General features: G+C 36.2%; 1 protein-coding gene across 1 annotated transcript in view; it reads left to right on the plus strand.

Annotated features, from left to right (window-relative positions):
• CDH10 (cadherin 10) overlaps nt 1-23,625 on the plus strand; it is a 135,422-nt gene that overhangs the window by 55,451 nt on the left and 56,346 nt on the right. Inside the window, exon 2 of the mRNA XM_059694740.1 lies at nt 7,118-7,472. Coding sequence (XP_059550723.1) covers nt 7,242-7,472 — 231 coding nt within the window. The 5' untranslated portion in view covers nt 7,118-7,241. The remainder of the gene's footprint in view (nt 1-7,117; nt 7,473-23,625) is intronic.

Here is a 23,625-nt window from a genome sequence, read left to right on the forward strand (position 1 = left end):
CTGCAAAAATAAAATAAGATTAAATGAGATAAATGCTTTAAATTGTGCATATAAAGGAAAATACAGTTTATAGTATAAGCAGTAGAATAATTGTGGGCTGACTTGACTTAGAAATATTCTTCTGGTTAAAAACAAAATCCTGGAAAAAGCCTGATTATTCAAAAATTAAATGTTTTGTTTTTCCACAGTAGTCAACTTATATCATATTTTCCCATCAGTGTAATAAGCTACATACCTGAGCTGTGAGGCACTAAACAGGAAAATGGTGTAAACATATTCTGAAGATGTTTTAGGATTAGAGAGGTTTACAGCTTTGCTATTCAAAGTTTATGGTTCCAGCCTCATGGGAATTTACAGGAGAACTAGTTAGAAATGCAGAATTTGGACCCCACCCCAGGCTTAGGGAATGAGAACATAGATATTTAACAAGAGCCCCAGGAGATGTGAATATATAATAAAGTTCAAAAGCACTGGTTTAAAGAGAATACAGGAATGTAGAATGTTGAGGTATGATGTAATAATTCTTAAACTTTATGTAGTTTTCATGCTAAATTACTTTTAAGCCTAAAATAAGAAAATGTGGCTTTGAAAGGATTTCTTGAAAATGAAATTTATTAACTGGAAATAACATTGTAGAATATTATTAACTTTTTGTATTTTTATTCCAGGAATGTTTTAATTGTAATCTCAACTCACTTGATTCTTTCTCATTATAACTCTGTTTACAATTTCAAAGAACTAATCTCCCTTAAATAATATTTGTCATACTCTACCAGTAAAATTTAGGTTTGATTTTTCACTCTAAGTAAGCAAACCTATTCATAAGGATTTTTTTGTAAATATACTAATTACTTAAAGAAATGTTTACTCGCAGCTATATATATGTACATAACAATGTGCTATCCACTAGTGAGGGAAATTCAATGAAGTATAATCACCTAGACATGATTTGGAGATATTAATGAGAAAGTAGTTTATACACATAAGAAATGGTATGCCACGCGTGAAATTAAATTAAAAATTGGAAATAATATAGAATAATTCAAATAATATCTGGTTTTAGATGCTGGAATAAAATAAAAGTTCCGATGTTATCTTCCCAGTAGTAGACATGTTTAAAATTTTTAATTGATTTGGGTTTTAATGAAGTGGGTTTTAGAAAATTAATTTAGCCAATACCCTGTAGAATATATTTTAAATAAGAAAGATTAAGGTTACAAAAACCAGTTGGTAGATACTTTACACCCTTTTGCATGAAACGATGATGATTTAAAAGATTGTGGTGACACATGTACTAAGAAAAAAAGAGCTGAGAGCCAAGAAGGAAAAAAAAAATAAGCAAGGGAATATATTGACTGACAATGTAAGAGGTACTTGGTTAAATGGAAGTATCAAAGATGATTTGTATTTCGAGTCAGGTTACTGGAAGAGTTATTATTTGTGGTATTTATAATATAGGAACCATGTTTAGAAAAGGCTAATTAATAGTCTAGCTACAAACCATTACCAGAGAGAAGCAGTCACATAGGAAAAATTAATTATTGGTTTGTTTAACATAATTTCTTATTTTTATTTCTTCATTTTGTGTGTGTTGATCAACTGTTCCTTATGTAGAGCACTTTTAGGTTTCTAAGAAAATGAGAAAGTACAGAGCTCTCCTGTACACCCACTGCCTACACATGCATAGTCTCTTTATCAACATTACTTATCAGAATGATACTGAAAAAAAATACAAACAAACAAAAAAACACAAGATGAACCTACATCGACACATCATAACCACCCAAAGTCCATAGTTGTTAACCTGAGGGTTCAGTCTCCAAGTTGTACATTCTATGGGTTTGGACTCATGTATGAGGATGAATGTATAGGCTTTATAGGGTTCTACTGATATATCCTCTCACCCAGAGATTCCTTCCTCAGCCATGTCCACTCACTTGCTAATGAGCCTATCACAGGCATTTCTCACTTCCTCTATATTGTTTTCTCACTGGCATTTCTTTTTAGTTCGGCATTTCCATTTCTCTGCTTACAGTGCCCATCTGTTCTTGCATGCTGTCTACTTTATTCATTAGAATCCTTAGCATATTGGTTTCTTTAAATTCCCAGTGTGATAATTCCCACATCCCTATTATGTCTGGTTCTGATGCTTACTCCGCCTCCTCAGTTGTGCATTTTGCCTTTTGGTATGCCTTATAATTTATTTTTTTAATCTCCAGACACGATCTACCGGGAAATGGAACTGCTGTTATAGTCCTTAGTAATGTGAGAGTTAGGTGTGGGGCAGGGGAAGCGTTACAACCTATGGTTAATACAGCTGTCTTTTAACAATCCTTTGTCTCTGGACTGTGAAACTAACAAGTGTTTCTCAGTCTTTCCCCTCCTTACTAGGGACTGGCTGGCCACAGGGGGCTGGCTGAAGTGGATATCTCCTTTGGCCCAGGTCAGTTGGGCTATGGTAATACTCCAGCATGTTAGGCTCTGGTTAACTGGTTTCTTTTGAGGCGGGTCGGTTAAGATCAGAGTGATCTGAAGTGTTAAAAATGTTTTCTTTTCCTCTCCCCTTGTTGAAAGAAGCACAAGGGGATTTTTCTCAGATACTTGCTGTGGAAACTAGGTCAAGCTCCTGCAGGTAAATCACATAATATTGAGCCGACCCTGATCTTGGGAGCAGTAGTTTGTCCTGAGTCTTCCCATCTCTTCTGGATCCAAAATAGTTCAACAAGATCTGTATACTAAAATCTATACACCATTACGGTGAACTCAATAATACATACATTCCCAATCAAAATCCCCACAGGCCTTTATATATAAATTGCAAGGTGATTATAAAAATTAAATTGAAAATTCAAAAGAACTACAATAAACAACATTAGTCAACAGAGCCAAATATCAACAGTACAACGATTGAAATTCCTTTTGAGAGCCAAATTTTTAAAACTTAAACTATATAGGTAGGTACATTGTTATTAACTTAACTAGGGTACTCCTAAACTGGCCTTTGCTAAAAACGTACCTCAATCAGATTGAGTTGCTGAGGCCGACCCCTTCCAACTCTCCCATCCACACTCATCTTGTATACTTGTTTCAGATAGACAGTGTGGATGGGAGAGTTGGAAGGGGTCGACCTCAGAGAACATACCTCAAAACAATGTACCTCCCCCACGCTACATATCCCGTGGCCCGCCTGCGCCATGTCTCCCGTTGCCCAACCGACCGACACCCCCCACTTCTTCTAACGCCACTTCTTCAAAATAGACTCGCCCAGGCCAAAAACCGACTTCTGCGCATGGACCACGAAGTTTCAATCACACTGTACGTGCGCGCCCACACGTGGTATTTTGTGGAAGAGCCACACTCAAGGGGTCAAAGAGCAGCATGTGGCTCGCGAGCCGCGGTTTGCCGACCACTGGAATGGACAAATAGATGGATATAAGAAAGTCCGAAAATAGACCCATGCATATGTAGACAACTGGTTTTTAACAAAGGCACAAAGACAATTCAGTGAAGAAAGGATAGGCTTTCAACGAATGGTGCTGGAGCAATTGGTTATTCATAAGTAAGACAAGAGCTTTCTGTTCATACATAGTAACATATGCTGAACTTGATTCACAAAGGACCATAAACCTAAATGTAGATCTCACTCATATGTGGATTCTAATGAACAAAATAAACTAACAAAATAGAACCAGAGGCATGGATACATGGAACAGACTGACACATGGCACAGGAGAAGGGTTGTGGGAGCTGAATGAAAGAAGGTGAGATTAGCCAAAGGACATACATGCATAGCCCACAGACATAGACAACAGTGTGGTGAAGCTAGAGTGGAGAGGGGTGGGGACAGGGTAGAGGTGGGCAAAGGGGTAGAAAATGGGGGACATCTGTAATAGCGTCAACAATTTAAAAAATAACTTATCAAAAACATTTCTAAACGGAAACCTATGAGAAAATCTTATTGACCTTGTTAGGCCCAATATATATATATATATATATATATATATATATATATATATATATATATATATATATATAAAAACTTCATAAATCAATTTAATCAAAATTAAAAACAGTTTACTTTTTTCACATTTATTTAATCTTGCCATTGTTTGAAATTATGTTATCAAATAATATTTATTTCAAATATATTTTAAGGATATTTTGATTATCGTAAGTATTAAGAATGTATTTCACTATAGACCCTTCAGGAACTTAATTATAAATAATAGAAACAAGAACAATAATGGAGAAGAGATTCCATGCATATGTGGAGTGCCAATTATTTACTAACAACTTTTATTAATACAATTCCCAACTACTAATTCCCCAAATATCGGGCTTAAGCTTCTAAAATAATAGGAAATGTTATAATTGTACTGGAAATGATCACAGGTATAATAGTTTCTAGCAAATATTTTAAAATACAAAATAAAAGGTGAAATAAAGGTGACTTTTGCTTCAACAACTTTTAAAGTTTACAAAGGAGAAGTTACCATAAATTATGCAAACTCTCCTCTAACTCTTAGGGAACAGTATATGTTTATAGAAAATAAGATCTAACATGTCCTGAAAAGGCATGTTAAAAGACAAACATCATTTTGATAAATGTTCCTATTATTTAGAATCCAATCAATTTGAATTTCTGTAGAGTCAGTGCTTTGTGATATAAAACCGTTTTATGCAGCAGAAAATTTCTATGCCCCGAGTAGGGCATTACAGGATGTGTTTTAATACAGTTTACATCTGTCATGTTGTAATCTCCACATGCTGTGGAGAGCTTCACTGCCTTTTAATGCACTCAAGAGAAATACTGCTTTACCATGAATCTTATTTCTAAGCATGTTTGCATTAACCTCTAAATCTTCTTAATAATAAAACAATAGAAGTAAACAGATTGCTTACAAATTATTGTGGATCAAAGCGTAAATGTCAATGCTGGACCACTGAGAACACATTGTTATATTAGAGAAGTAGAATGCAATCCTTTTGGTCCCCAAACCACTTTATATAGCATATTTTATTCTATCCTGAAATAGAATTCATGACAAACATAAAACAAAACAACAAATTGAAAATTTTAAAATAAAAAGTAATATTCAAATAATAATATAAATAAAGAATAAAATTAAATAATTAGAATTTTAAAATATGTATTTCAAGTCATAAATGTTGAGACATAACTACATAGAGGAAGTATAGTACTTGGATGTTTGAATCAACTTATAATTCATTCATTCATTCATTCATTCATTCAATTTATTGATAATGTACTAGGCACAATATTCTGTTCTAGGCACAGTGAAAAGAGTAGCAAAGAAAAGAGTCAATTCCCTTCCTTCCTTTGGTTATAGCAGAAAGACAGTATCTATACTAATAAAAGACAAAGATGCTAATTGACCATACTTTCGCTATGCTCATCAGCCAATCAGAAAATGTGTGCAAATTAATGCAACAAAGATGGCCGTTAAATTTGCATACTGCAGGCAGATCCTGCTGCGCTGCCCTGCCCAGGGCTGGTGGCAGCGTTATCCCGAGCTGCCGCCCGCCCCAGCTCGGGATCCTGGCCTGTGGTATGCAGCCCAGGGCGGGGGGGTGGGGTGGAGCGGGCTACAGCGCGATCCCCAGCCGCCGCTCCCCCCAGCACGGGATCTGGGCCTGCTGTGTGTGGGGCGGATGGCAGCATGATCCAAGCTGCTGCCCAACCTAGCGCGAGATCCAGGCCTGCCATCTGCAACCAGGGGAGATGGGGCAGGCACTGCGGGACCAGGCGTGCCATCTGCCACCAGGGGAGTGGGCCTAAGCCAGCAGGTGGTTATCTCCTGAGGGGTCCCAGACTGTGAGAGAGCACAGGTTGGGCTGAGGGACCCCACCCTCCTGCTAGTGCACAAATTTTTGTGCACTGGGCTTCTAGTATATACATAATAAGTAAATAAAGCACATGTATTATATTGGTATATATGACATGTTAGTGGTGGTTTGAGAAATTTCTTCACAAAACAATTTTTCTACAGAAAAAAAGCATTCTAGGAAGAGGGAACAAGAGGAAAGGTCCTGGTTAAGGAGAGCAGCATATGATATGAGTTGCAAGGTGAAGTGAAAAGAACATTGTGGCTGGAAAGGCCAAATTTGGGGAACTAGTGCAGGGGATTAGAGTAGAACATGAGGTCAGAGAAGTGACCAGATGTCATGAAATAAGGTACAGAATTGTAGGTCCTTGTCAGATGTTGGGTTTTAATCAAAGTGAGATGAAAAGCCATTGGAGTATTTTGTGCAGAGATGTGACATGGCTGGACTGACATTGTAACAGGAGTACTGGGATTTTTAGTTGAGAAAATAAATGCAGGAAGGGAGGTGGAGAGCAGTCAGGGGCATCATGGAGTTGGAGACCTGCAGAGTGGCAGTGGGTGTGGTTCGAAGTGGACAAGCTTTCCAAACATAGCAACATGATTGAATTCTTCCAGACAATAGTGTTCATTATGTTACAAACTGATTTGCTGTAGTAGTGATTTCTTTTTCTATTTTAGTTAACGCTAGGTGTTCCACAGACCAATCTATGCGGAGCAGAGGAGAGGTCTTCAGCCAAAGGCACTCCTACTTTGTTTTTGTTTTGGTTTTTAACCTTACTTTAACATTTGAGCAGGATTAAATTAGAAGAAAGGGTGACGCTGTTTAAAAACCATTTACATACCATTGCATTACAGAACAGTTGCATGTTTTCTGTAGTTTATTTATATCACCATTTTGTTTTTAATGTTTTAATTTATGTTAAATTACTCTGGAAATATTGACATGCAAAATTAACTACATCTCTACTCTCTATAGAGATTATAATCCCTGAAAACAGTTAAAGTGCCAAAACAGAAAAAGCCATAAAAGCTTAATGTGTCCCATCTTTAGAATGTGTTTGAAAGAAATCACTTACTATTTTATTTTCTTAAATCGTAGACATGTTACTAGACAAGCAATATTTCTCAAATTAATCATTCTTTTATGCAAAAAAGGGAAATAAATATTTTGGTTGCTATTATCCATTAATCTTTGTCATATTAAGTTTAAACTGACAGGTAACATTCATAATATTGTCAGCTGACTTTTTTGTTTGTTTGTTTATTTGAAGCTTTTGGAAACATGTACAAAACATTGATGAAATGTTGGAAGCGAGTTGAAACACAGTAAAATTCAACCCAATAAAGTAAGACTGCTTTTCTTCATCCACGCTGGGAATTTTCGAGAAGTGAACTATGACAATAGATCGATTTTTGCTACTGTTTCTCCTCTGGGTATGCTTGCCACACTTCTGCTCTCCGGAGATAATGTTCAGAAGGACTCCTGTGCCTCAGCAACGAATTTTAGGTACACGCATACCCAGAAGTGATGGCAAAATTCTGCATCGTCAAAAACGTGGTTGGATGTGGAATCAGTTTTTCTTACTGGAAGAATATACAGGATCTGATTATCAATATGTGGGAAAGGTAAGTTTCTATTGAAATCTCAAATATTGACATTCTTTCCTTATGTGTCTTATTAAAGAAAATTTGAAGGTCATCAAGAGCATCATTCTTATAAATTTAATTCTCTAAATATTTGTAAAGCAAAATTCGTTTATAGGATATAAATTGTAATTTAAACTACTATGGAAAGAATGAATATAACATGATAAAGGAATTCATTTCCTAGAAATCTGTCCACTAACTTATGGATTAAAGCAGTACTAAAAATTGCAATTTTAGAATTCGTAGCTAGAAATCAATAATAGTGACAAAACTGTGTCAGTATAGTCATTGAAGTGACAGTGCATATAAATAATATAAAACATATATAGCTTGTATTCCTGTTGAATTCAATAAGGAAGAAAGGACACGTTTAAAAGTTGATTAACATTCTACAGAATGAGAAAGCAACTGTCATTAAAAATATAACCTAAGGCCAGAAAATTTCATATTTATAAGAAAACTTATTTCAGATATGTGCTATTTATTTTTCTTAAGTCTCAAAATAGATACAATTCTATAAATGAAAATAAATAAGGGGCAATACTAGTTTAGTTATTGCAATATATTGTAGACAAAAATGATTGTCATTCTGTTTAATTAAAAAAGTTAGCAAGGAAAATTAGATGTGGTTGGGAATGGAATGAGAAATGTGTCATACAAGCACTGCAATAATAACTGCTTTTATACACTAGATTGTATTAATTTACCATCTTTTTCTTGGAACTATCTAAATCTAATCAAAGTTAGATAATGTCTTCAGACAGAATTCACTTTAATAGTTAGGGTTATTATTTTTATGGAGAGTCTATGAAAATATGTCTAAGAAAAATAAGCAGTTAAACACACCAACAAAAGGAAAACAGATATAATCACATGTTAATACATCACAAGTGAACACTATAAAATTATGATAGATACATGTGTTGGTGACTTTTGCATTAACCCAAACATTAATAGCTTCATTCAAATAATTAAAAGTGTGTTAAAAGTTTTTATAGGAAGAAAAACTATTTTTAGAGAATACATGTTCATTGATTTTACAACATTTTGATACATTTATTTCATGTTTCAATTATTTTAGTCTTTTTTTAAGTGTCTGGCAATATGGGAATGATGATATTAAAGGTTAAATGTCAAACTGAGTATTAGGAGGAATAAAAGAAACAGCAACCTAAGCAATATTGCCAGAAATCATATAGAAGTGACTTGTCACAGTCTTCATCTGGTTGAATGCCCAAGATCAGAGGGCTAAGGTAAAGTTTAGGATTGCTACAATAGGCAAGTTTTAGTTTATGAAACTAACCACATTAAAATATAATAGAAACCTGAACCATATAAACTATAAATAGTTTTCTTTGATTCTTTGTAGGCATAGCAGGTATTTGCTTATTCACATCTATTTTTCTTCATCTAGTCCTTAATGAGGATTTAATAAATGTTGATAAATTGAATTATCCTTATCTTATGTACTCTCATGATATTCAAGCTACTTCATATGTAGTTTTATTTATTCTCTCCCCCAAGAATATGAATACAATGAAATCAAGAACTTTCTATTGCTCTTTGTTTCCTGCTGTTATAGTAGAGCTTATTATTAATTGATTGAATTGACCTGATTTCTATTGAATTAAATTCCCAGAGTCATCTGATACCACTTGGCTCTTGGTAGGGAAAACTAATCTAGAATTTTACATCACTATGTGCAATTAAAGCTGGTGTATACTTCAGATTTTTCCATTTTGATATCTTCTGTACTCTGCTTTATAAAAGCAAATCAGAAAACTCTTTAATGACAATAGAACTAAGGAATTCATAAAATGTGTGTTTGCCACTTCTTTTCTATACAGTATATGCAGAACTACTAGATTAACAGAAATATTAGATGTTGTAGCTCTGAGTTTGCCTCTAATGTACATAGTGTCATTTTTAATCCCTTTTGTCTTTTATGTCATGACCTTTGAAATAGCTATTTAAAAATTTTCTTATCTATACTGTAATATATACGTATATTAACTACTTATTAATTATTTATATAGCATTAATAACTTACATAATTAAAATTTTATTTTAGATGTAAACATAAATTAATATAAGCCAAAAAGGCAATATGCAATGTAGATTATTTCAATAAACATATGTCATAATGATTATAAGTTGAGGCTAAGACATATTTTCTTCATGAAGTATAAAAAATTAAAAGTTGCCCAGATATTCTTTCCAACATCACTTCTAATGAACTTATTACATTCATCCTCCTTTCAGATTAGTTTAGACATAGGAGTAATATGTGTCCCAATTACTAGACATAGGAAGATGGTGATAGACACACATTGTAGTGAGATATGTATATTGAGTTCAGAATAGGGACAGTGGAGAGAATTACACTGGTGGAGTAAGAACAATACTAAAAAGCATATGCATGAAGAGAGGAAAAAATAAGAATTAGCCAATAAATTAGTCAATCTAATCCTATAAAGCAGGGGTTCTCAACCTGTGGGTTGCAACCCCTTTGGCGGTCGAACGGCCATTTCACAAGGGTCACCTAAGACCATCCTGCATATCAGATATTTACATTATGATTCATAACAGTAGCAACATTACAGTTATGAAGTAGCAACAAAAATAATTTTATGGTTGGGTCACAACATGAGGAACTGTATTTAAAGCACCAGAAGGTTGAGAACCGCTACTATAAAGAATGAATGGCATATAATCTAATCTAATAAAAAGAGAAACATGCATATTGACCATACCTTCGCTATGCCCCAAGCCACGCCCTCCAGCCAATCAGAGCGATTATATGCAAATTAACCCAACCAGGATGGTGGCTGGCAGCCATGGAGCTGGAGCAAGCAGGAGGCTTGGTTGCCCCGGAGATGGAGGAAGCCAAGCTTACCGCCTGCCCTGGCCAGCTGTAGCCTCCGCTCAAGGCAACAAAGTTTCAATTATAGAAGCTAAATAAATCCCAGATACCTGCTTCCAGCCAGCCTCCACTGGGAGCTTGAGTGGCTGAGGGCCAGCCTGCAAACAGCCATCAGGCCCTCACCCAGGATGGCCACATGCTCATGGGGTGAGGGTCCCTGCTGGGGGGCTTGGCCAGTCAGCAAACAGCCATCAGCCACTCACCCAGACTGGCCAGGAACCCCAGCAGGACCCTCCACCCTGAAAGGGGTGGCAAGCCTGCAAACAGCCATCAGCCCCTTACCCAGGCTGGCCAGGCACCCCAGTGGGACTCCCCCACTCCAAGGGGGCTGTGGGCAGCCTGAAAACAGCCCTCAGCCCCTCACCCAGGCTGGCCACACCCCCATGGGGTGAGGGTCCCTGCTGGGGGGCTTGGCCAAACTGAAAACAGCCATCAGCCCCTCACCCAGGCTGGCCAGGCATCCTAGCAGGACCCCCACCCTGATCCAGGACACCCTTCAGGACAAACCAGCCAGACCCCACCCATGCACCAGGCCTCTATTCTATATAATAAAAGGGTAATATGCAAATTGACCCTAATAGTAGAACGACTGGGAATGACTGGTCACTATGACACACACTGACCACCGTGGGGCAGATGCTCAATGCAGGAGCTTCCCCCTCATGGTCAGTGAGCTCCCACAAGGGGAGCTCTGCTCAGCCACAAGCCAGTCTGACGGCTGCCAGCACAGTGGTGGTGGCGGGAGCCTCTCCCGCCTCCTCAGCAGGGCTAAGGATGTCCGACTGCAGCTTAGGCCTGCTCCCCACTGGCAATTGGACACCTCCTGAGGGCTTCCAGGCTGCCAGAGAGATGTCTGATTGCCAACTTAGGTCCAATCCCCTGGGGATTGTGCCTAAGCCAGCATGTGGACATGTGCCAAGTGGTCCCAGTCTGTGAGAGGACACAGGCCTGGCTGAGTGACCCCCCTGAGTGCACAAATTTTTGTGCACCAGGCCTCTAGTTTATCAGATAAAAACCAATTTCTGCTTAAGATGTTAAAGCAAAGGAAAATTAAAACACCTTACTTCTCATTCGGTTAAAGCAGAGGGAAAGTTAGAAGAATAATATAACTACTAATCAGAAGACCTTATTTCTGCCAATAATTTTCTGTCAGTGGTTAAATCAAGTATCTTCTTGCCTTCATTTCTCACCTATTAAATCAAAGTGTTTTCATATATATTTTTAATGTGAATATGTTGAGTGTATGATTGCACCTATTTATCCGCTCATTGAATACAAGTTTTGTCTGAGTCCAGTTTTGTCCCGTCCAGGCAATACGTAAAGGAGAGAGAAGAGTGGAAGACAAGAACCCACTCTATGTGTGAATGTGTTGTGATCTAGATGTGAATATTGTATGAATACAGGCAAGAGCTTTGATTTTAATTCTTTGTGGCTGACTCAAATTAGAAGCTCTAGGACAGTTCAAAATGTAGATTTCTCATCTCTTGTAGTCTCATGCCAACATAGCTTCCTGCAAATACGACTCTTCTGTGTGACTCATTTTACCCTGCCATGTGTGTACTAAAACCGGTGCTCTTTACTTCTGCCACCAGCCCATATAACCATTTCCTTTTTTCTAAATAAGATGGTGTTGATTTTTTCTTTCTATGTAATGCCAAGTATTTTGTCACATTGAACTCGGCCAACTTTTTTTTTTAGATCCTCAACTCCAGATATCCTCTCTTAGTGTATTTTCCTCCTGCTCTTTTTAAATTCACTGCATATAGGTAGCCTTAAGTCATCACTTGTTTTTTTTTTTCTTCTAAAACTGGGCTGTTGTTTTTCTTTCTTAATCTCCTAAAATCCTTTGTTTTAAAAAAGAGGAAGAAGGATATCTTCTCTATAGGTCTGTTGTTATTTTTAAACTGAGAGTTGAAAGACAAGTTTCAAAGTTGTAAGGCTCTTTTCTGGATGTCCGTAGTATGGTGGCCTTCATTCCTCTAGCTCTGCTATTGGGTTTCTTAGATCCTTTTAAGCTCCAAATAAATGTTGTCAGCTGGCCAGAGCTCTAGGATAACATTTGCAATAGCCATGCAGACAACTTTTTGTGTTGTTTTGTTTTCAGAACTGGCTTCGTAAAAGTCTGAGTTTTTGAAAAACATAAATTTGAGTCTACCCTTTCCTGTATTTAGGATTTTTATTAGTCTTTATTTTATTTTATTTTAATATATTTTATTGATTTTTTACAGAGAGGAAGGGAGAGAGATAGAGAGTTAGAAACATCGATCAGCTGCCTCCTGCACATCTCCTGGGGATGTGCCCGCAACCCAGGTACATGCCCTTGATCGGAATCAAACCTGGGACCTTTCAGTCCACAGGCCGACACTCTATCCACTGAGCCAAACCGGTTTCGGCAAGTCTTTATTTTTAAACTAGATATGGCAGTATTGGTATACTGTAGCCTGCTGGGCTTATAAATTTCATTGTTAGTTTTTCATGATGTTTTCATTCCAGTTGATTCCATGGTGACAGTTTTAAAATTGAGTATGGTGTAATAGTTACACCACAGGAATTGGCAGACACACAAATTAGGAAACCTGCCTCTGGACAGCTAGTTGTTAATAACTTGCCAACTTACCACTGTAAATTAGCATTTCTTTGATGAATATATTGCTGAAATTTAATATAATATTTTATGGATACACTAGGGGCCCGGTGCACAAAATTCGTGCACTGGGTGTGTGTTTGTGGGGGGGGAGGAGTGTCCCTCAGCCTAGCCTGCCCCCTCTCACATACTGGGAAGCCCTCAGGCGTTGACCCCCATCACCCTCCAATCGCAGGATCAGCCCCTTGCCCAGGCCTGACGCCTCTGGCCTAGGCGTCTGGCCCGGGCAGCGGGGACCTGCAGTGGCAGCAGGGGGTGCCGCGATCGCGCGGGCTCCGCCCCTGCCCCTGCAGGAAGCCTCTGGTTGAGGCGTCCGGCCCGGGCAGCGGGGACCCACAGCTGCAGCGGCCCCGCGATCGTGGGCTTCGCTTTAGGCCCAGGCAAGGGACCCCTAGCTCCCGGGACTGCCAGCTTCGACCGTGCCCAGCTCCCATCGCTGGCTCCACCCCTACTTCCTGCTATCACTGGCCAGGGCGGCAAAGGCACCTGATTCTCCGATCATGGCTGGGGGGCAGGGCAAAGGCGGCCCCAGGGCCGCCTTTGCCCTGCCCCCCAGCTCTTAGCTCCCCCCTGGGTTTCTGATCACTGTCAGTGGCAGGGGGCTTCTTCCTGCTTTCCCTTTCGCCTCCCTGCATTGTGCCTACATATGCAAATTAGCCGCCATCTTGTTGGCAGTTAACTGTCAATCTTAGTTGGCAGTTAACTGCCAATCTTAGTTGGCAGTTAACTGCCAATCATAGTTGGCAGTTAATTTGCATATAGCCCTGATTAGCCAATGAAAAGGGTATCGTCGTATGCCAATTACCATTTTTCTCTTTTATTAGTATAGATAAGTATATTTTCTGGCATATTGTATGTAAATACTCAATAAAATTTTGTAATCTATCCCCCTTCTATCTTAACTACAGTTCTCATGGAATTTTTTAACTATTTTATTATTCTTATACTGACTCAGTACTGAATAATAATGTTTTTTGACCTGAGACTTAAATTAATTTATTTTCCTGTCACAGTTTTCTCATTTATATTTTTCCTTTGAGGCATTTTATGATGGCTGATCTCTGTGGCTTTTTAATATTAATCAATCTCTTCTTAATTTAATTGAAGCTCTTTCTTTTTCATCTTACCTCCTATTAAGAAGCTAGCTTAAAACCTTTCCCATTGTCTATACCAGTGGTCGGCAAACTGCGGCTCGCAAACCACGTGTGGCTCTTTGGCCCCTTGAGTGTGGTTCTTCCACAAAATACTGACTTCTGCACGTGGGCCAGGAAGTTTCAATCGCACTGCACGTGAGCGCCTGCATGTGGTATTTTGTGGAAGAGCCACACTCAACGGGCCAAAGAGCCGCATGTGGCTCGCGAGCCGCGTTTGCCGACCACTGGGCTAAACCCTTACACCTTTAACTCCATCAGATTTCTGATATGGGTTTCCCTCAGAATTGCTGACCTGGTGTGAGGCATCTCCGGAAGTTGAGGCAATCCATGGAGGGGATTTCCACTGGAGCAACATTCCGGGCCAAACTGGAGCTGGTAATTCTATACACAAACCACAGATAATTATGTTAACCTGATTGTTTTCATTTCAGACAAGATTGAATAGAAATATTTTATCACTTTTAAAGTCATCTGAAAAAGTTCTTACAAAAATAATATCTCTAAGAAAATAATAATTACCAATTGAATAGAAAAATTATAACATTTTTGGAAAAAATAAATCTCAAGGAAAACACACTTGCTCAAACAGACACACACATAGACAATAGTATCTCACCAGAAAAATGTAACAATTCAAAAAAATAGATATATATTTGAAATAAATTTACCAAGTCTACTAAAAGTTTGTAAAAATTGAACTATTTAAATTAAGAAAACATATGAAAATATTTGAAATAACATAAATTTGCACAAATTATTTTAGAAATTACATTAATGGTTCTGAGGGAAATCTGTTGACAATAGAAATTATTTTTAAAATATCTCATTGGGTCTCTAGAGGCATGCATTTATTGCATTTATTTTAGCATATGTAAAAAAGGCTTTCACATCATATATGTGTAAATTAGTATTCTAATGAAGTTCCTAAAATTATTTTTTCATTATTGTAATTATATATATAAAACATAAAATTTACCAATTTAACTATTTTTTAGTACATACTCAATGGCATTAAGTACATGGATTTTATGGTGCAACCAGTAACACCATCTCTAGAGCATTTTCATCCCAAACTGAAACTGTACCCACAGAGCAAAAACTTCCTTTTACTCCCTCCCCTGAGCTCCTAGAAATTACCATTCTATTTTCTGCTTCTAAGAATTTGCCCATTCTAGGTATTTTATATTGGTGAAAACACATAATACTTGTTTCTTTTTGCTCTGGCTTATTTAACTTAACATAATCTTTTAAAAGTTCATTCATGTTGCAGTATATATCAGAAATCTATTCCCATTTTTGGCTGAATAATACTGTATGGTACATGGATGCTATTACTAGTATTTTGTTTATGCATTCATCTGTCAATGGACATTTGTTTTATGATTACTTTTTGGCTATTGTAAATAATGGTGCTGTGGCTATTGTTGTACAAATGTATGTTCAAGTCCTAGCTTTCAGTTCTCTTGTGTGTATATCCATATATGGAATTTCTGTGTTATAATAATTCCATATTTATTCTTTTGAGGAACCACCATACTGTTTTTCAGAGTGGCTGAACCATTTTACATTTCACCGGCAATACAAAAGGGTTCTGAGTTCTCCACATCCTTGCCAACACTTTTTTTTTTTTGGTTTTGTTTTGTTGATACTAGACATCCTAATGGTGATGGAGCCCGCAACCAGGGCATATGCTCTGACTGGAATCGAACTGTGACCTCCTGGTTTATAGGTCAACGCTCAATCGCAGAGCCACATTTTTTAAATTAGAATGTTTGTTTTAAATTATTTTATTTTGAATGATTTTGAAATGCAAATTAAGATTACATTTTCTATGTCCAATATTGCTTTATGGAGGTAACACATTCAATACATGAATGTTTTTCTGTATGATTTCTATTTTACATATTTTTATTTTATAACAAGCCTAATTTTAAAAGAAGTATTTTAAAGTTGCTTATAATAAAAACTAAAACTAGAAATGCACCATGAAGGCAAACATAGCACAAAACTACTCATCTGTAATTATTGAATTTATTTAAAACATCAGGTTAAGGAAAGACTGTTATAACCACAAAGATACTCAAATGAACTAATACCTAAATGCAACATATGATTTGTCTGGGTACTTTTACTATATAGGCTATTATTGGAAAAATTGGTGAAATTTAAATGGAACCTAAGAATTATATTGTAATATCAATAATAAATAATACATTAATAATTTTGATAGATGATTTGAGATTATGTAAAACAATCCACTTGTTGGTAGGAAATACAGGCTAATGAACTCAGGAATGGTAGTTCATCAAGGTGACAACTTACTCTCAAATGGTTAAGTTGTTTCAATTTTTTATGTTTGTGTTTACATTGTTTAAAAGAGCTTATTTTGCCCTTTAAATTAGTATACCTGTTATTGTATTTTCATTTAATAATTGCAACAATTAGAATCTTCAGTATTATTTTAAATGGAAATAATGAGAATGGGAACTTTTGTTTTGACCTTACAGAGAAATCATTATGTCTTTTTACACCATATATGATATTAACCACAAATTATCTATCTATCTATATATATATATGGCTAATATGCAAAGTCCCCCCGTGGGAGTTCCACCACCAGCAGAGGAAGGGAGGCCCCAACCGACAGCCATCAGTCAGGGAAGGGAGGCCCCGGCCAGCAGCCAGAAGGCCCCTATCGTCCCTGATCGCCGGCCAGGCCTAGGGACCCTATCTGTGCACGAATTTCATGCACTGGGCCTCTAGTGTAGACGAAGTGACAAATAATGTTTGCAGTAGTTTATAATAAAAATAAAAATTAATGCTAAGACTCTTGTAGATTTTTTCACTGAACAGTATGTTACGAGATGTGTTGAATCCCATGATCTGCCATAATCATCATTATGATTATGGGCAAATCACTTAATCTCTTGGGTTTCTGGTTTCAACACACCTATAAACAGAGCAGCAGGTGAGATTAAATTTGCAACACCTTTACATTCTTTACATTTAATACTTCTATACTGACATAGCTAATAAAATAAAAAGATAAACAAAAAAAGCACTATACAGAAAAAAAGGAAGATTTCACTTGACTTATTTAACCTTTCTCTATAAATCTCTTCAAGAAAAGTATTTTTAAATTATTGAGGTATTATTTACATAAAGTGTGTTTTCTTATAAAATTTTGAATATAGTTATGTAATTACTACAGGCCCGGTGCATGAAAATTCATGCACTGGAAGGGGGCTCCTCAGCCCGACCTGCCCCCTCTCACAGTCTAGGAGCCCCCAGGGGCAGAAGGCGACCTAGTGATCAGGGGAAGGCGATGCCCCATCACACCTCTGCTGCTGCCACTGCCAGCAGCACAAGCCTTGCCCGGCCCTGTTTACCTGCGCCTCGGGTGGCTCTGGGCGGCTGGGTGGCTGAGGGGACTGGGGGTCTCTGGAGGCAGGCATGCAGAGCCTTGCCGCATGCCTGCCGCCCCAGTGGGGCTGGGGGGATTGGGCGCCACCATCTTGTGGCTGTGGGCGCCGCCATCTTTGAGGGCATGGCAGTCAATTAGCATATCCCTTCCTTATTGGCTGTGGGTGCACCATCTTTGAGGGTGTATCAGACAATTAGCATATTCCCTCCTTATTGGCTGTGGGTGCTGCCATCTTTGCTATAGCGTGAGTGTTAATTAGCATATTCCCTCTTTATTAGATAGTATATATACTTAAACTCATGAATGGTGTTTTGCTAAAGTAATTCCATTTATCTTTTTTTCTTATTAATACCATGTTCAGTTTGAAGATTTATAATATTATTTCTACACTATAGTGTTGAATTTAACTGTTACACAGTATTTCATTATATGCATCTACCAAATTAGAAACAAAAATAACAACCATTTAGCTACCCTACTCAAAAAGACTTTGATTCTATTGGTCAACAATAAGAGCCAACATTTTGCTTGTTTATTTTGGTTGTTGCATTTTAAATTCCTATACATGGTGCACAGTAGGATCCGATTTATGACCCTGGCCTTCCCTAAAGTTCTGAATCCTGGTTTTTAATTAATTACTATAGTCATTGTCCCTTGGCTTCTTTATAATATAAATTACCCCGAGTGAGATAAAGGAAAAGAAGAGTGCAATAAGGTTAGTACTGATGGATTGTTTGAATGTGGTCACCAATTAACCTTAAATTAAGTTCAGAGTAAACTCTCTGTAACACTGCTAGAAGTATATATAGTATTGTCTTTTTTATCTCTTCCCACTGAACTTTATCTTAATTTTCTCATGGAATTATTTATTGCTTATTTATTTACTTATTTGATTTAAGACTTTATTTTTTTAAAATATATTTTATTGATTTTTTTACAGAGAGGAAGGGAGAGAGATAGAGAGCTAGAAACATCGATGAGAGAGAAACATCGATCAGCTGCCTCCTGCACATCTCCTACTGGGGATGTGCCCGCAACCCAGGTACATGCCCTTGACCGGAATCGAACCTGGGACCTTTCAGTCCGCAGGCCGACGCTCTATCCACTGAGCCAAACCGGTTTCGGCAAGACTTTATTTTTTAAAGCAGTTTTAGTTTCACAGTAATATTGAAGGAAAGGTAAAGGTATTTTCTGCATACTCCCTACTCTGGGGCATGTATATTATCAACATCACTGAATAACATGGTAAAATTGTTAGAACTCATGAACCTACATTGACACATTATAATCACCCAGAGTCCATGCTTACATTAGGGTTAACATTGGTATTATATAGTCTATAGTTTCAAACAAAGGTATACTGATAGGTACCCATCATTATGTTATCTACAGAGTGTTTTCACTGCCCTGAAATCCTCTGTGGTCCATCTATTAATCTCTTCCCTCCAACCCCCAATCCCTGCCAATCACAGTCTTTTTACTTTTACCAATAGCTTTGCCTTTTCCAAAGTGTTACATAGTTAGAATTGAATATTTTGTAGCCTTTTTCAGATTGGCTTCTTTCACTTGGTGATATGTATTTAAGACTATTTCATGGCTTCCTGGTTCATTTTTCTTAGCAAAAAATAGTATTTTATTGTCCGAGTGCACCATTTATTTATACATTCACCTATGGAAGGACATCTTAGTTGCTTCCAAGCTTTAGCAATTATACAGGGTGGGCAAAAATAGCTTTATAATTGTAATACAAATAAATAATACAATAATTAATAAACAATAATACAAGAACAAACTGTTTCACATACACACACCTGTAAAACTCATTTGCCCACCTCTGTAATACAGCTGCTATAAACACCCAAGTGTAGGTTACTGAGTGGACACAAGTGCTTTCAACTCCTTTGGGTAAATTCCAAGGAGCAGTATTGGTAAAAGTATGTTTAGTTTTGTAAGAAATCTCCAAATTGTCTTTCAAGTGACTGCACTATTTGCATTCCCACTAGCAGTGAATGAGAGTTCTTATTGTTCCACATTTTTGCCAGCAGGAGTGTTGTCCATGTTCTGGATTTGGGGAATTTAAATAGGTGTGTGGTGGTAACTCATAGTTATTTTAATTTGAATTTTCCTGATGCCGATTGATGTAGAGCGGCGGTTCTCAACCTGTGGGTCGCGACCCCTTTAGGGGTCGAACAACCCTTTCACAGGGGTCACCTAAGACCATTGGAAAACACATATATAATTACATATTGTTTTTGTGTTTTTAATGAAGTCTAGTTTATCAATTCTTTCTTTCATGGATTATGCCTGTGATTTTGTACCTAAAATGCAATTTGCATACCCAAGGTTTACTCTAGGTTATTTCCTATGCTATCTTCCATTAGGTTTTAGTTTTGTATTTTATATTTAGGTCTGTGATCCATTTTGATCAAATGCAAATCTGTACCAAGCACATATTTCTGAAGTAACTAATGTGTAGTAAGAAATGTATGTTAACCCCCTGAAATGCCTATTTTCAAATTCCATAAGTCTTATGTCATTTATATTATTTTTACTACTAATATATGTAAGCATAATATTAGCACTAAATAAAAGTGGAATATACATAATCCTTTTACATGTTAAGTAATAAAAGTAAATTAGTTGAGGGTATAGTGTATGCCAGTTATTGCTAGGCAATATAGATGCTGTAATTTACACAACAATATTGCAATACAAAGATTGCTATTCCTACTTTACCAAAAGGAAACTGAAGCTTAGAGAAGCTAGCTATTATATCGAGTTGCATAGCTCTTAAATTATTATACAGCTAGGATTCAAACTCAGTACTATATTATCAGAAAACTTGAATTATTTCACTATAGTATTCTAGCATATTAGTAAATAGATGTAAAACATCACAGAGAAGGCACAACTTTTCTTTATTACATTTTATTTTTGTCGGTAGTACTCTTATTGAATGCATAAATCTACCAGCAGTACATTTCAACCTGAAATTCCTTTACTCTTAAGATGCTGACAATCGTTTATAAAGAACCCTGAAGTTTCAACTTAGCAGCCAAATTCTTTGAAACTATGACCTAATCCAGTGGTTGGCAAGCTCATTAGTCAACAGAGCCAAATATCAACAGTACAACTATTGAAATTTCTTTTGAGAGCCAAATTTTTTAAACCTAAACTATATAGGTAGGTACATTATTATTAGCTTAATTAGGGTACTCCTAAGCTGGCCTTTGCTAAAAATATCCTCAATCTGATTGTGGTACGTTCGCTGAGTTTGACCCCTTCCAACTCTCCCATCCACGCTTGTCTTGTATACTTATTTTGTCTATCTCCTTTCAGGAAACCACCTTCTGTGCATGGGCCACGAAGTTTCAATCGCACTGTACGTGTGCGCCCGCACATGGTATTTTGTGGAAGAGCCACACTCAAGGGGCCAAAGAGCCGCATGTGGCTTGCGAGCCGTGGTTTGCTGACCACTGACCTAATCTATCAGTCTTAGTTTCCATATTTTTAAAGAAAATAATGGCATCTATTCGTGAAAGTTGTAATTTCGGAAATCAAAAGTAGATGATGAATGGGCAAAATTTTAAAACTCTTATCAAGCCCCATCTAAATGCACAGCATTGTTACAATTTAGGGTGCATATCAATTGAAAAACACAATAGCTTCTGCAAAAAGCTCATTTATTTCAATGCAGTTTTAACTATATAAATGCAAAGAGGAATCTAAAGGAAACACTCAGAAATGGAAGTGGACATATAGATAAGAATTACATGTTGATTATATGCTTATGTTGGTGGTTGGATTTCTTTCTCAACCTATTTTCCTACTGGCCTGTTTCTTATGCCAAAACGTGTAAGCCAATGGAAATTCATAGAATATTGAAACACACACACACACTTACACTCACATAACACACATAGAATTTTAAATATTTCCAAATGAAACACCATATCCTTATTTTTAATTTAATCAACAGAAAGTAAGAACATCTGCCTTTTAAAAGGGTAAACAGCTGGGATCATGTATTACCTAAGTAAAATCATCCAAAAAATGTTAAGTTAAAGGCAAAAGGTAAATAGCAGATGTTCACAAATTTAAAGATAAAAATAAATCAACAATGACATGAAAATACCAAAATATTAAGAAGTCACACTTTAAAACATGGGAAGTATGCTATACATTTAATTCATCTCTGGCCCAAAGCTGTATACTAACTGAAATCTGGCCTATAAAATGTAGATTATTTAATCCCTTTCGGGATTCGATAGAGTTTTCCATATAAACTCAAGATTTTAAATATGAAAAATCTTGTGGTCACCTAAAATAAAAATATAGTTTTCCAGACTAATTATGGTTTTAAACACTTCCATTCCAATAGATTATTACTTTACTTAACTTCTTATAATCATTTTGTCATAGTGTCATTGCTTGCTAACTATAAATAATAGTTTATAAGAATATTTGAAATTCTAAATGTTCTATAAAATTCAGAATCCAAATAATAACTTATAATAATGAACAGCTAAACAAATTTAGTGATGTAATTTATATATGTAATTTCTGTATAGCCAAATATTCTGAAATGATAAAATGTAAGAGCTTTGTATTAAACATCTTCAGTTACAGAAATTTGCCTCAAATCTTAAGTAATTTTCAACATTACTTTCTGATAGTCTTACAGATTTTCAACACTTAAGTGATATTTGGTTTATAACATAACTATTTAAAAAAAAACATTATCTTTTTTTCCCCTATGCTTATTTTGCTTAATATCACATAAAATTATAATAGGCTTAAAGTAATTTACTTTTATATGTTGTGCCTTTTTAAAAAAAACTTGAATTTGGGGAATAGTTAGAAGTTTTAAGCAAATATATACAATTTCTGTAATGATTTCTCAAAGGAGTTAACAATTGCATTCAATTTTTGCCTGAGAAAACTGATATGTATCATTAGTCGTATCTTCCGTCCATTTTATTCATCTCATTTTGTTTAGGGATTATAACACATTTTAAGTAATCGTTAAATTCAGCAGGGAGGGTTTAGTTGGACTATCATCAGTGGCTGCAGAAGCTGAAGTAGTTATTTATTCTTATAGGCAGAGAAAGTTATTGACGACCTCACTTTTTTTCTTGTTTTAACTGAATGAAAATTCATCTCATTTTCTTCTCCCTTGACTAATGACTAAAGAATGCAAGAAACAACTTAGCTGCAAAATGAAATTAAGCTATTGAATTTTAATGGTGTGTTGTCTTTATTTTTATGTTAAGAGGATCATGAATGAAATTAAGTGTGAAATTATATGGAAATATATTGAACTATTTTTTTTCAACTAGCAATTGGTTTTATTTTATTAAAAACAGAATGAATATAATTTGAAAATGAGAAAAAAGGACAATGAGAATAATTTTAAGGGGATTAAAAGAGAATAATTATATCAAGCCTTTTGTACTTAGCAATAAAGTCAAAGTACAAACAATGCAGAAAACTCCAGAAAATTACAATTTAGGAATTTGTCAAGATGATAACAGTGGTACATAGGAAGTATCTAAATTGAAGTGTAAAAAGTAAATACAAAATTAATATAGGAATTGATTTTAATAACCCCACTTTTATATGTTTTCAAATTGTAGAATATAGTACTAACAACACTGAAAACCATCTATCCCCCTTGTCATATGACCACCAGTTATCCACATCAATATTTTTTCATAGAATTTAGACAAAGGAAATGAGGTGGCCTAGGCATACCAGAAAACAGTAACTTTAAATATAGTTTAGAGTTATGATATTTAAAAGGAAATATGACAAATCTTGAGATTAAAATTAAATTTTAAATCATTTCCAATATTTCAGAGTATATGTAAAATATTTTTGTGAACAAGCTGATGAGAATTCAGATAAACAAAAATTATGAAGACTTTATGGGCAACCTAAAGTGGAATGGGTCACTGTGATAGGTACACCAACTACCAGAACTGCAG

Source organism: Myotis daubentonii, chromosome 4 (assembly GCF_963259705.1).
Source record: "Myotis daubentonii chromosome 4, mMyoDau2.1, whole genome shotgun sequence".
Classification (NCBI taxonomy): Eukaryota; Metazoa; Chordata; class Mammalia; order Chiroptera; family Vespertilionidae; genus Myotis; species Myotis daubentonii.